This window comes from Balaenoptera borealis, assembly GCF_965194805.1.
Source record: "Balaenoptera borealis genome assembly, chromosome: 9".
NCBI classification, from domain to species: Eukaryota; Metazoa; Chordata; class Mammalia; order Artiodactyla; family Balaenopteridae; genus Balaenoptera; species Balaenoptera borealis.
This window is the reverse complement of record NC_138873.1, coordinates 131,360-146,357: the sequence shown is the minus strand read 5'-3', so window position 1 is coordinate 146,357 and position 14,998 is coordinate 131,360. Positions and strand designations below refer to the sequence as shown.

Genomic DNA, 14,998 nt, shown 5'->3' with positions numbered 1-14,998 from the left:
CCTTAGGATAGAGTTCCGTTGTTCACAGAATTATAGATCCAAACGTAATTGGATTTTAGATAAATGTTGCCGACTTGTTTTCTAAAAACACATGGTCACTTCACACCTTCACCAGTGGGATTAAGAGTTTCTGTTTCATGCATTCTTGACACCACTTAAAAGTTTGTTTTTCTGACTAATTTGATAGATGAAAAAGCCTGTCTCCTTGATTGGGTGCCTCTTTGTTTATCAGTGAAGTCGGACATCTTGTTCAGTAGCTTATTGTGTTGAGTTCATTTTAGTCATGTTCTCATGTCCTCGTTTGGGTAGGATCTATACCTGTAACTGTAGCAGCCCCATTTTTTCTCGATGGAATGGAGAATTACGCCAAATTCCTACCCCCCCAGACTGTCTTGGGTTCTCACACCAGCCCGGCACGTTTCACTCCGAGAGACTTTGTGCCATGAGGTCAGTGAGGCCTCAGGTCGCGTCCAGCTCCCGCCAGTCGGGGCTGTGCAAAGGGGCTTCCGGCCCCTCCCTACTCCCAATAGTGACAGAGTCCCTCCTGGCCTCGCCCCCTCTCCGTCCTTTACCTTTCTCCAGCTGCCTGGAGATAGGCAGCATTTGAGACCCCAAAGCAAGAGTTTATTCCTTGCAGAAGAAAGAGGCAGCGTTCTCTCTGTGTCCCCTGTTCCCCACATCTGTTGGCAGCACGTCACTCAGGCCGTCTGCCCTGTGAGCGCCGTACCAGGATTCCCGTCACTAGTGAGACTGTTAGCAGAGCAGTGACAGGCTGGCTGCAGACATGCAGATGGCAGGATGCAGGCTCTGTCAGCTGCAGTGGTCACTGGGATTTGGATGCCTGAACCTCTTTCTGCATTTCAGAGTCCGACACTCGGGCTTAAGAGGACCGTATGTGTGACAAGTTTTCTTGAAAGCCCTAAGACAGCCTGTGGTTTCACAGAGTTTAATGCTGCAGTACAGTCGCTCCTAATACAGACAGGAAACTCTGTGATCTCTTTCTGGTGAAGTGTCCGTAAGATGGCAGACCTGGGTGATCCTGTCGAGTTACTCCAGATTATGGAAGAAACGGTTTCAGCAGATAATCATGAGTCAATTTACGTGATTTGGAAACTGCTCCTTTTTTCTGTCCTCGATGTCGTCATTTTCTTCACAATACAGCCTGATATTCTGTGGTTTACTCCCCTGGGCCCCGGTGGCTCGCCAGCACCGCACAGGCTCTCAGTGGCAGAGCCCAGCCCCTTGGCCCCAGCCCGGCGTCCTTCGGTCACCTGCCCCCAGCCGCTGTCGCCTCCTCCTGGGACGAGCTGGTGCGTGGGCACTTGCCCCGGTGCCTTTCAGGCCGCTCCCTGTCCTCGGCTGGCAAGAGTGTGCATGGAGGGCGGGGGTCGCGGGGCTGGACCAGCACGCAGCCGCCTGCCCGTGTCCTCAGAGCGCTGGTTCGCCCCTGTGGCTGGTACCGGGCAGGCTTGGCCTCCTTTCTCTATGGAATAGCGTGAGGTACCAAGGTAGTGTGTAGAATCACATTTAAATATGTACTTAGACTTGCTAGTACTGAATTCTAGTAGAGACAAACAGAAGGCGCCAGGGTTTAGGAATTTAGGAGAAGAATTTAGAGTGAGCTGATTGCGTGCCGATGAAGTTTGAGGGGGATTGGGAGGAGAGGGCGGCCTGGTCAGGCCCACCGTGTCCCAGAGCCCCACGTGCTGGTGGCCAGCAGTGCAGGCCTGGGCCTGTGGCCACTGCCCAGGGCCGCTGCCCGGGGAGGCAGAAAGGAGAACTTACTGCCCTGCTTTGAGGGACCTGACAAGATAGCCTGCTCGTCCCCCACACAGACTCTCCTGGGAACAGGTTTAAGTGCAGCCCTGACCCAACCCGGCCGTAGTGCCGTGGCCCTAGCATCTGCATTTTTCAGGGGCTTTCCCTGTGATGGTAAGGATGTCAGAAGTTTGGCAGCTGCCAGTCCAGGGTCACCTTGCTCTACTCTTAAACACGACTGCCATTTGGAGTTCAGCGTCTGGTAGCTGCTGACGTGCTGATCACGTGTCCCCACAGGGCGGAGGGGCCGACAGGGACCCAGCGCCCACAGGACGAGCTCTGGGTACAGCCGGTCTGGCCAAGGACAGCACTGGAGGGACCAGGGGCCAGGTAAGAGGCCGGCGGGGTGGCGGCAGTGTTCCGGAGACTGCCTCGCAGCTGTTTTGGAAATAGGTTGTATATTTACAAGTAAATAAACAGATAAATGTACTGATAGATCTAATTGCTTTGCCTAGTGAAGTAGAGACGTAATTGCCGTGCTCGGTGCTAGCCTGCCTCTGCTCACCGCTTTATTCATTTTCTATCAATTTATTCATCTGTTCAAGACCCAGTTTTTGGTAATTTACTCAAAGGAAGGCTCTTGTAAAGGCTACATATACATACATCCTTCTAATAAAATAAGAACACAAACAGTAGCATTCTACCAGTAGAAGCATTTTCTTATGTTCTATGACTTGGTTTTTATACATAAGAGCCTTAACGGTGTGATCTGGGAAGTAAGATGAATCCTTTGCTTCTTATGTGTGTAATACAGATACCTGGTTTGAACGCATAAAGATGAATTTAGTACGTTGTAATGTACATTTTAAATACACAGAAAACCTCACATTGGTATTTAAATTCAAATCCCTTACAGTTTTGAGAGCCAAGCTGTATAGACTTTTGAATTACCTAAGATTTATAATTTTATCCTTCCAAATACAAACACACCTTTATTTTTTCTGTCACTTCTGCAACCTCTGAAATGTGTGGAGATTTTACAGGTTGCCCCGCACAGAGGTCTTTGTCTTTAACCAGACATCGTTTCTGTGAGCGGCCATTGCCGGTCGTCGTGGAGATGTGGCCACGTGGACTCTGCGTCAGGCTGTGTGTGGACCGCTCGTCCCGCGGTGGCCTGTGGGGGGCTGAGCTCTTCCCGCTGGTTCTTGGTAGGATCTGCGCTTACCTAATGTTAGGAGTCGGTTGTACGGTTCCGTGAGGCCAAAGTTTATGATGACTGTTTCTGAAATGCCCATACCTGAGGGGAGAGGAAAGCTTCCCAGGGTTAGACTCGCAGTGGCTGCAGCTGTTCCTTTGAGCTCACTTCACCTGCAGTCTCTGCCCTCACAAGTGACGCCACCCACTGTCACCTGAAGCTTCCAGGTGGGCTGGTTGAACAAAGTGAGTAACGTTCCATCTTCTTAGAATCCCTGGTCCATTGTTGGGACGGGGTTACTTCGCCCCAGTGCCAGCTGAGTCATCTGAGCGATCGCGTAGCGCCGTGTCACTGAGCAGGGAAGATACCTCCTTTCTGTGACCTCACAGTGAGAAGGTGCTGAGGTTGACTAAATCGCAGACAGGGCAACCCAGAAAACCATAGGCAGGTCTGTGTACGCCCTGGAATCAGAAGGCGATAGCAGTGCTGTGGACTCAGGGCTGAGGGCTCAGCCCCCCAGACACCGGGCTGGGGCCCGTGGGGGGCTGTCCACCCGTCACACCCGCATAGTGCACAGGGACACGCTGCCGGTGGCACTCATCCGTCAGCCCCATCCCCCTCTAGCTGGGCGGTGGGACTGCTTGGAAACAGGCCGAATTTCAGCTTCTGACTCTTGAGAATGATGGGCCTTCCTCAGGGGAACCAGGGGGAAGGTGTTCCTGAGAGAAGGAGGAACCTGGACAGATATGCGGAGGCCTGGAAGGAACAAGGCGGGGCTCACCCCCCCCGCCACCTGCTGGGTTACACGAGGGGTCTGAGGAGAGGGGCAGGGACGTGCGCAGGAGGCCACAGCAGGGCCCGCAGCCGTGGAGGGGCAGGAGCGGCCTTCCCCGGCCGCGCTCTCCCCTCGTGAGGGCCGGACAAGACGCCCTTGGTGTCCTGAGCAGGGTGATGCCAGGAGGGGCGGCGGTCAGTCAGCAGACTGTCACCCACGTGCCCAGAGCCCACGGCCTTCAGTGCGGAGCAGGGAGGAAACGCCGTGCGGTTCTCGCTGGGTTTGGGTCTCGGTGCTGGCCCTGGGGCCTCGAGGTGTGTGGTGGGCTTGGAGCCGGGTGGGGGCCCGATCCCCCATTCCAGATACGAGTGCGACGCTGGTCCCCCTGGAGTCAGGCCCCCAGGAGAGCGTGGAGGGCGGGGGAGCTGGGGGCCATATTTAGCTGCCTGGCCCGGCGTGGCCAGGGTCAGCCCTCCCTCCAGAGTCCGCTCCCAAAGCCAGGAGACAGGCCCCTGCCAGCGCCTCTCCGGCCGTCTCCCTTCCCCCCACCACCCTGCGCTCCCCATCGGGGCCTGGTGTGCTGTGAACGGCCACCTTCTCTCGCCCCTTTGGCTCAGGCCTGTGCCCTCTCCCTCCTGCTGGGCCTCATGGGTCAGGAGAGCGAGGGTGGGAGGCTGCAGGTTGAGACGGGCACCGGGCGGAAGAGGCCGTGACCTTGGGCACCTGCGGGGGAGCACTTGGCCGACACCAGGCCGTCCTCTAGAGGGCGTGCCATCTCGAACGGCTCCTCCACCACCCCCAGGCCTCATCATCAGGTGTCCGGCCCAGGTATCCCTAGTGTCCTTCTAGCTCTGAGCCCCGAGGTCCTTTGCTGCTGCGTTTTCACGCTGGGACAGTGGCCCTGCAGAGTGCATAAGAGGCAGACCTGTGTCCTTGGGACGCACCATCAGGTGCAGGCCTCGTGTTGCCCCACGCCGGGTGGCGTTGGGCCTGGTGCATCCTTGAGTTTGAAGCCTGTAGAATAGTACACGCTACAGACTTTCTTTTCTTACTTCACTTGGGTCCAGACAGGCAGAAGCTGTCTCGAAACCTGGGTCCACCACCTGCCAGAGGCCTAGCCTGAGCAAATCACAGATCCCCTGGGGTTGTTCCCTGACCTCTGACCTGGGGCCGGGGTCTTCCTGCAGGCTGTGGTGAGGGCTGGAGAGAAAGTATCGATGGACTCGGCCTCCGGTGGCCCTTACCGTTGTCCTTTCTTAGATCTTGTTACTCTCCTGGTGTTAACTCTAGCGTTTCTCTTAATATTTTTACGTTGATCTGTTTTATTAGAGTTGTTTTTCTATTAAAAAGCAAACAAAGTCAATTATACCTCAGTTAAAGCTGTTTTTTAAAAATAAAATAAAGGAAGGAAACAAAGCAAAGCTTGACTGTGCAGGCTTGGCCTGTGTGAGTTCAGCCATCACTTGACCACAAGACCAGAAGCCGTTGCTTAAACACCAAGTCCTATCCAGGGCGTTGCCCTCAACCTGGTCAGAGTTTCCTCTGGTTGCCGGCCAAGGGCCAAGGAGAAAAGGTCGTGAATGCTGGCTTCGTCCTTACTTCCTTGTGATGGCAGAAATTTCAGGAGCATGTTCACATTGAAGAAGGAGAAACAGTTTTCCTTGGATCTACTGTAAACAAAGAGGTTTCTTCAAATTCTGTTGGCAGACAGGAGTAGTGTCTGGCAATTTCTCCTTGTGCAAATTAGAAAAACAGAGTGACTTTCCTTAGGGCGGAAGCATAGGTATTCACCATCGGCCCTGGTTCCCTACTGGGGAGGAATCTTCCTCTTGAGACCCCACGTAACTTGACAGCTGGCCCCCTGGGGAGCGGCCGGAGCCCTGCTGGTCGTGCGGAGGCCCAGGTGCTGCCCGTGTTCACGTATCCTACGTGTGTGGACGGGCCCTGTGCAGGTTGAGGTCAGGCTGAGTGGTGTTGGTGAAGAGAGCAGTGGACGGACGCAAGCCTGAGAGCGAGCAGGTCAGTGCAGAAGGACGGGGACACCCGGACGCTGAGGGCCTTTGGGAGGCTGGGGGGTGACAGTGTCCCAGTGGGACTGGGCCAGAGGGCTGGCAGGCAGCTGGTGACTGGAGAACGAGGGGCTCCTCGTTGGTCTGGCGGGATTTAAGGTGCTGGGAGGAATGATTCAAGGAAGTGGTTGGGCCTGGGGAAGGAGGGTGGAAGGTTGTCACCTGCAGGAGCGCAAGGCCGGGTGTTGCCACCACCTTGGGCTGATGAGAGGGGTCAAGGACGCGTGCCAGTGAGGCCTGTGCGTGTCTGCTGAGTCTTCCCGCCTGGTCTCGGGCTTCAGGCACGTTGGCAGAGCAGAGGCCCCCGGGGAAACGTGCTGTCTCTCCCCTTCTTCCCCCTCTGCCAGTGACCTGAGCTCTGGGCCCCACAGGTCTCACTACCAAACCTCAAGTGCAGGTCACAGGACCCAGGTCGATACGTGGACTTACGGAACCATCGACTCAGGGAATGAGGCCAGAGGTGCAGCTGCGACTCATCTTTCAGGCGTCGGTGGTTCCCGAGCTGGTGCCGGTGCCTTGGGGCTGTTTTCCCTGTAGACCCAGTGCATACGTTTGATAAGGGGTCTTTGAAGGAAACCCCTGCTCTGTCGGGGCCACAGTAGCCACACCAAAGTCAAGGGGTGCTAGTGCCAGAGGGCTGGGGCTGAAAAACTTCCTCTGGGAGGCCTCAGGTCAGAGGCAAATTGAGGTGGTGAGCGCTGAGTTGGTATCAGACTTCGGAATTTAGGAGTGGGATGGTGGAAGTTCCGACAGGACACATATAAACGGCCGGAGTGTGTACACTTGCATGCTGCCTGACATGGAGAGTGCTCAAAAAATGTTACTGCCGTGCACGTATGTTTCCTAATTGCAGATGTTTCCATATAGAATCTGTTTCGTACACACACACACACACACACACATACACACATATGTATACATAAAGTCTTTCATTGGGACAGGAATATGTTTTTTTAGGTTAGGTAATCCACTATTTCAGTTTATGCTATGATTGAATTATGTCACCTTCACTTGGCCAGCACATTTTTTGCTGGGTTTTGTCTACTTTTGAACTCCTGTTTTAGTATTTTTTGGAGATACTAAGGTAGTCCAAGCAGAAAGTTGTCCCTATTTCCAGGGCAGAGTTAACAGGCAAAATTCTTCCTATTGGTGAAGAACTAAGAATGCCTCAAAATGAGAGTATTCAGTTACTGCCCAGAAGTTGGGAGGTTTCCCACGGCCGCCCCCTGGCCTGATGAGAGGCAAGCCGTTCCATTTGGGCCCGGGCGGCAGAGAGAGGTGAGAATCACAAGCCTGTGAGACCTTTCTGGGCTGCGATCCAGTGCGCTAGGGGTGGGACCCTGGACCAGCAGAGGTGTGAACCTCCACTCACTAAGGGGGTGACCATCAAAGCTTTCGGAACTTTTAAAATGCTAGCCGGCAGCTAAAGTGAGAACGGTTTAACCTCTTCCATGCTGTTGGTGAGAAATGATGTGTTAAATTCCACAGTCAGTAGCCACAAATTTGCCTGTGATTTCTTCAGATTTTCACTTCTCTGTGGTAATTCTTAGGAGGCCTGGGCTGTTGTAAAGCTGCCACCGATCATCTGTGATAACAAGGGTGGGGCCTGGAAACCTCATTCTGGCCACTGCTGTGACCTCCTGCTACCCTCCTGGGGGCGTGGGGGACAAGACTGCCCCTCATCTGTGAGCACGGCGGAACGTGGGCAGCAGCCCCGTGGGCAGGGCGAGGAAGCCCCGGGCTCTGCTGCGGAGGGAACCACACTCGCGCTTTCTGCGCTCAGCAGAACGTCCCACGAGCCGTCTCCACGTGAAAGGCCATTTCCAGACTTCACTGGCAGCAGCCACTGTGCAGGCGCAGTGCAGACGGTTGGAACTGGAGTTGAGGGGAGCAGGTTTGACACTGCTTCCTTCCACTCACAGGGCTGCCTCTTAATTAATTGCTTCCTACTTTAATGGAATAATTATGGTGGCCAAAACTGAAAAGAGAATGAAGTTCTGGCCCCAAATACAGCTCAGGTGTTGCTTTTATACATACTTAGAAATGTGCCATTTTTTCTGTTTGAATTTTAGAGAAATTTGATTCTTATTTTTTGTTTTCATATTTATTTGGTGCAGGAAGTAGACAGTATGACCCTGACCAATGGAGAAGATATTAATCATCTTCTGGGTAAGTCCACCACTTACATCTTTAGAACAAACCAGCTTTATCAAAGATTGAAGTAAAACATCTGTCTTTATAACATACATCTTTCATATCAAGTGCCAAACTTCAAAAGAATTCAGATGTTAAAACCTCCCAACAAGGAGCTAAGTTAACTTGGTTTCAAGATGAGTTTGCTTCCTTCAGAAAAAGTGTGCACAGAAAAAGATGCAGAGTCCGGCCATAAAACCCAGCACCCTCCTTCAGAGTGAAGTAATCAGACAGTGCCTGTCTTCTCTGAGGAGAGGCTGACCTGTGGCTTCTAGACCCAGCATCACATAAAGAGGAAAAACATCCTTGTCAGTCTTCTCCCTCGTATCATATAAAGAAAGCCTTTGTTGGCTTATTTTTAGACATCGTGCCTGATTCCATGGCCCCAAACAGATTGCATGGCCCCAAACGGTCATTGTTAACATCTTCATTCCAGTGTCTTCATCTGTGATGTGGGTATGGTTAGTTTCTTTTAATGAGTGGGAATCTCATTATATCCCACTTTTTCTAACTTTAACACTAGATAGTGAGGATGTTTCCCAGATGATCTTGTCTTTGAAGACATGATGTCTACTAGCTATGTCATTTTCCAGGAATTGTTTTCTAATTATAAATTCTAATCAAAATAAAGTTTCCAACCATATCTTCTGTTGGTCCTCAGAAGTGTTTGTATAGCGAAAGAGGTACCAGCTTCCTTCTCACCTTCCTGGTGGGAGAGGTAACTGCGTAGTCTTGACACAGCGTGAGACTCATGGGTCTGCTTCTGTTGTGTCATCCTTTTCATTTTGCATTGGTTAGGCTCAAGCCCAGAGCCTGTGCTTGTGAAGACACACCTGGGTTCTCAGCAGACATCAGGCATCAGGCAGGAAGCCTAATTTATGATGCCGCTAATGAGTGGTACATTTGTTGCCCTTTATCTGTGAGCCCTGCAGGGCTCTTGTTGTTAAAAAATATCTTAAATGAATCCAAGTTTAGAGAAATTCTTTTCATGGAGGAATTTTCAGATAATCCAAAAATTGAAATATTAAGCCCCAGATTGTTCTGAACTCAACCCCTGAGATTTTGATGATAGAAAAAAATCTAGATTAGGGGTTAGAAGACAGGCCCTTCATTAGCAGCTGTCTCCCTTTGGCCTGGAGCTGCTGTGACTACCAAGTCCCCTTCTGGGCCACAGCCACGACTCGGGAGAGCCCCAGCACTGTCAGACATGCTCACTGGCGCTCGTCGGACGTGCCCTTCAGTTGACGTCGTTACGAACAGAAGAAGCCCTAATGAATCACAGTCCCGTTTGCATCCTTGCACTTGACGCTTCCCCTGGCTGACGGCTCTGTGTGCACAGCTCTGGACTTTGTCTTGTTTTAGAATCCCATCTGGTATTGACCAAAAAGGGATATGGTCTCCCGCCATTTTAATACATTTATATCTCTTACGTTTGAAATATCCTCACCACTTCCTGCTGGTCCTTCTTAAGGACATCTGCATGTCTAGTCTCTTTTCATTCAGTCTTGTAGGACCTACAACCTTATTTCCCAGCTTTGGAAATAGATCTTTTTTTTCATGTGAATGTTTCCTATCTAAATTTTAACATTCTATTCCTTTCATTTTTGCTAATTTGAGACCACTGCTGCTTCTAGAAGTTTTGTTTCGTTGCTGCTTATTTGTGTAACTTTGTAATAAATTTCTCATTCCTTAGACTAAAATAGTAGATTTCCATGAATGTCATTTTCCCCCTTCATAATAAGTAAATTGTAACTTGTCAGTAAAATATTGGTGTTCCTTTAGCAAGCTTAAGTAAGCCATTGAGCTGGTATAATTTGAAAATACAGTGCAGTGATTTTTTTGTAATCTTGATGTTGTTATATAAATTATCTCTGCAGTTAAGTCTTCTGATGAAAGTTCCATATATCAGTTTAAAAATGAAACTAAAACAACGTATTTATTACTCATAATGAAATGTAATTTCACATTTCTTTGATTATTTGGAAGACATTTTACTATCCAACATATTGGGATCTTTGTGAAGAAAAAGGATGTTGAATTTTGTCAGTTGCTTCTTCTGCATCTATTGAGATAATCATATGATTTTTAGTCTTCATTTTGTTAATGTGGTATATCACATTGATTTGGGAATGTTGAACCGTCCTTGCATCCCTGGAATAAATCCCAGTTGATCAAGGTATACGACCTTTTTAATGTATTGTTGAATTCAGTTTGCTAATACTTTGTTGAAGATTTTTGCATCAGTATTCATCAGGGATATTGGCCTGTGATTTTCTTTTCTTATGGTGTCCTTGTCTGGTTTCAGTATTAGGATGATGCTGTCCTTGTAAAATGAGTTTGGAAGTGTTCCTTTCCCTTCCGTTGTTTGGAAGAGTTTGAGAAGGGTTGGCATTAATTCTTTTTTAAATGTTTAGTAGAATTCACCAGTGAAGCCATCTGGTCCCAAGCTTTTGTTGGGATGTTTTTGATTACTGACTCACAGTCTCGTCTTACTGATTTGTCTGTTCGGATTTTCTATTTCATCATGATACATTCTTGGTAAGTTGTAGGTTTCTAAGAATGTATCCATTTTTTTCCAGGTTATCTAATCGTATAATTGTTCCTAGTAGTCACTTACTAGGAACACTTATACAATTCTTTGTATATCTGTAGTGTCAGTTATGTGTCATCTCTCGTTCGTAATTTTTTTTGAGTCATCTCTCTTTTTCTCTTGGTTAGTCTACCTAAAGGTCTGTTCATTTTGTTTATCCTTTCAAAAAACCAATGTAGTTTCGTAGATCTTTTTTATTGAATTTCTCATCTCTATTTCGTTTATTTCTGCTCCAGTCTTTTATTATTTCTTTCCTTTTCCTATCTTTGGGCTTAGTGTGTTCTTTTCCTGGTTCCTTGAAGTGTAAAGTTATGTTGTTTATTTGATATTTTTCTTTTTTTTAATGTAAGGGTTTATTGCTATAACTTCACTCTTAGAACAGCTTTTATTGCATCCCTTAAGTTTTTGTATGTTGTATTTTCATTTTTGTTTGCCTGAAGATACCTTTTGGTTTTCTTTTTGATTTCTTCCTTGACCTACTGGTTGTTCAAGAATGTGTTAATTTCCACAGATCTGTGAATTTTCCAATTTTCCTCCTCTTATTGATTTCTAGTTTCATACCATTGTTATCAGAAAATATACTTGATGTAATATCAGTCTTCTTAAATTTTTAAGACTTGTTTTGTGGACTGACATATGATCTGTCCTGGAGAATGTTCTGTTTATACCTGAGAATACTGTGTATTCTGCTGTTGGATGGAATGTTCTGTATATGTCTGTTAGGTCCATCTGATCTAAAGTGTAGTTCAAGTTCAGTGTTACTGATTTTCTTTCTGGATGATCTACCCATTGTTGAAAGCAGGGCATTGAAGTCCTATACTATTATTATATTGCTGTCTGTTTTTCCCTTTAGTTTTGTTAATATTTTCTTTATATATTTACATTTATACATTTATATTTATTTACATATGTATATTTTAACATCCTTTCATGATAAAAAGCATTCAGTAAATTAAGTATAGAAGGAATGTACCTCAACATAATAAAGGCCACATATGACAGACCCACAGCTAACGTCATACATAATGAATGGTGAAAGGTTGAAAGCTTTTCCTCTAAGACTGGGAACAAGACGAGGGTGCCCACTCTCACTACTTCTGTTCAACGTAGTGCTGGAAATTCTAGCCAGAGCAATTAGCCAAGAAAAAGAAATAAAAGACATCTACATCAGAAAGGAAGAGGTAAAATCTGTTTGCAGATGTCATGATCTCTTACGTAGAAATTCTTAAAGACTCTGCCAAAAAACTGTTATAACTAATAAATGAATTTAGTAAAGTTGTAGGATATAAAATCAAGATACAAAAATCAGTTGCATTTCTGTACACTAACAACAGAGTATCCAAAAAAGGAGTTAAGAAAACAATCCTATTTATAATAGTATCAAAAAGAATAAAGTACTTAGAGATAAATTTAACCAGGAGGTGGAAGATCTGTATACTGAAAACTATAAAACAATGATGAAAGAAATTGAAGAGGACACAAATAAATGGAAAGATATCCCATGTTCATGGACTAGAAGAATTAATGTTGTTAAAATGTCCATTCTACCCAAAGTGATTTACAGATTCAGTTCAATCCCTACCAAAATTCCAATGGCATTTTTACAAAACTAGAACAAACAATCCTAAAATTTGCATGGAACCACAAGATACCCCAAATTGCCAAAGCAGTATTGAGAAAGAAGAATAAAGCTTGGAGAATCACATTTCCTGATTTCAAACTATATTACAAAGCTAAAGTAGCCAAAACTACAGTTTCAGTGTAAAAGCAGACATATAGGTCAGTAGAACAGAATAGAGAAGCCCAGAAATAAACCCTCATACATGATCAACTAATATTTGACAAGAGCTCCAAGAATACACAAGGGGAAAAAATAGTCTCTTTAATAAATGATGTTGGGAAAACTGGATATCCACATGCAAAATAATGAAATTGGACCCTTATCTTACACCATACACAAAAATCAACTCAAAATGGATTAAGGACTTAAATATAAGGCCTAAAATTTTAAAACTCTTAGAAGAAAATATAGGGAATAATCTTGACATTCATCTTGGCAGTGATTGTTTTTGGATATGACACCAAAAGCACAGGCAACAGAAGTGAGAATAAACAAGTGGGAGTACATCAAACAAAAGCTTCTGCACAGCAGAGGAAATAATGGAAAAAATGAAAAGGCAACAGAATAGGAGAAACTATTTGCAAACCATGTATGATAAGGTGTTAATATGCAAGCTATATAAGGAACCCTTATAACTCAATAGCAAAAAAGCAGATAACGCAATTGAAAAATGAGCAAAGGAACTGAATAGACATTTCTTCAAAGAAGACATACAAATGGGCAACAGGTACATGAAAAGATGCTCAATATCACTAATCATCAGGAAAATGCAGATCAAAACCACAATGAGATTATCACCTTACAACTGTCAGAATGGCTGTCATCAAAAAGACAAGAGACAACACGTGTCGGTGAAGATGTGGAGACAAGGGAATCCTTGTGCACTGTTAGTGGGAATGTAAAATGGTGCAGCCACTGTGGAAAACAGTGTAGAGGTTTCTCAAAAAATTAAAAATAGAACTACCATATGATCCAGCAGTCCCAGTTCTAGGTATCTATATCCAAAGGAAACTAAATGAATATCTCAAAGAGACATCTACACTCCAGTGTTCATTTCAGCATTATTCACAAGAGCCAAGCTATGGAAACAACATAAGTGTCCATTGACGAATGAATGGATAAAGAAATTATGGTATATATACAAAAGGAATACTATTCAGCCATAAAAAAGAAGGAAATTCTGTCATTTGTGGCAGTGTGAATGAACTTGTAGGCCATTATGCTAAGTGAAATAAGCCAGACACAAAAAGACAAATGTTGCATGATATCACTTATATGTGAAATCTAAAAAAGTTGAACTTAAGAGAGTAGAATGGTGGTTGCCAGGGGCTGGAGAGTTGGGGAAATGGGGAGATGTACATCAAAATGTACAAACTTTCAGTTATAAGATGAATAAGTTCTAGAGGTCTAATGTATAGCATGGTAACCATGTTAATAATAATATATACTTGAAATTTGCTAATAGGTCCTAAGAGTTCTCACACACCCCACCACACACATACAAATGATAACTATGTGAAATGATGGTAATGTTAATTGGATTGACTGTGGTAATCATTACACAAGGTATACTTTATCAAATTATATATACATATATATATATATATATATATATATATATATATATATATATATATACACATGGCTTACAATGCAGATGTATGTAAAACAGTCATGTATAAGCATCAGACTGCTTAACAGTGGTTATCTTTGAGGTGGGGATGAAATTACAAGAGACTTTTCATTTCTTGTATTTCTCTCTTGTTTGAAAAAATGTTTTTATAATCAGGGAAAATATTAATTTGAAAGGGACCCAAAGATACAGAAATTTTTTCTTTATTCATTGTTCTATTGGCTAGAACTCCTCATTGGATACATATATGGTATATAGGATTTGAACCACCAACTAGCACAAACTGGTAGAAATAGAATTGCTGGATATTGTCAAATTGCCTTCTGAAACCGTGGTACCACTTCCACCCACCTCTCATGGATCCATTCCCACTGGTATATGAGTATGTTGACAGCCACACGTCTCATTGATCTTCAGTCTTTTTAATTTTTACACATGGTCAAAAAGGGTATTTCATTGATTTAGTTTGCCTTTCTCTGAATATTAGTATTTTTACAACACTTACTATTTTCATACACTTACTGGCCCTTAGTATTTATTTTTGTGAACAATTTATTCACAGAATAAATAGGATCCTTGGCCAGATTTTTCTTGGCTGAATTTTTAATATTGATTTGTAGGACCTGTTTATATATTATGGGTATTAAACCTTTGCTGAAGAATATGTGGCAAATATTTTTTCCCTGTCCTTATTCCTGGCTTCCTTATGTTGGAAATCCTCGGTCACCTGCATACCTAGGAGTCATCCTTGATTTCTCCATTTCCCTGCGTCCTCACAACCAATCCGTCAGGAAGAGAGATGTCCTGAATTTACACTCTTCTACATGGTGCCCACTGCTGCCACTGTAGTCCAAGCCTACATCCCCTCTCCATGCTTTACCTTTCACCGTAGCTTCTGAAACTCCACATAAATAAACAGCAAAATCCCTTGACCTGCAACAGCCTCTTTGGCTGTCCCTTCACCTCCTGCTCTAACAGAAAACCTGGCATTCCCTTAAGGTAGCTGTTTCCCCTGTACCTTTGTGGTCCTCATGCCTGCTTCCAGACTGCTCTGGTAATGACTAGAACTATTGCTGTGTTGGCCAAAAAGTTCCTTCGGTTTTTTCCATAAGATGGCTTTAGTAGCGCTTAGTTGTCTTTAACTTCATTCAAAACAACTTTGTT

At 45.5% G+C, this 14,998-nt stretch overlaps 1 protein-coding gene across 6 annotated transcripts in view; it reads left to right on the top strand.

Moving 5' to 3' along the window:
- The window catches only part of FAM120B (family with sequence similarity 120 member B), an 84,892-nt gene that overhangs the window by 55,623 nt on the left and 14,271 nt on the right, over positions 1–14,998 (top strand). For 4 of the 6 annotated variants that reach the window (XM_082405373.1, XM_082405370.1, XM_082405375.1 and 1 more), the window contains 2 exons: positions 2,056–2,148; positions 7,915–7,966. The exons of 1 other annotated variant lie outside the window; for it this stretch is intronic. In XM_082405373.1, coding sequence (XP_082261499.1) covers positions 2,056–2,148; positions 7,915–7,955 — 134 coding nt within the window. In that variant the 3' untranslated portion in view covers positions 7,956–7,966. The remainder of the gene's footprint in view (positions 1–2,055; positions 2,149–7,914; positions 7,967–14,998) is intronic. One more of the 6 variants, XM_082405372.1, reaches the window with a different exon arrangement.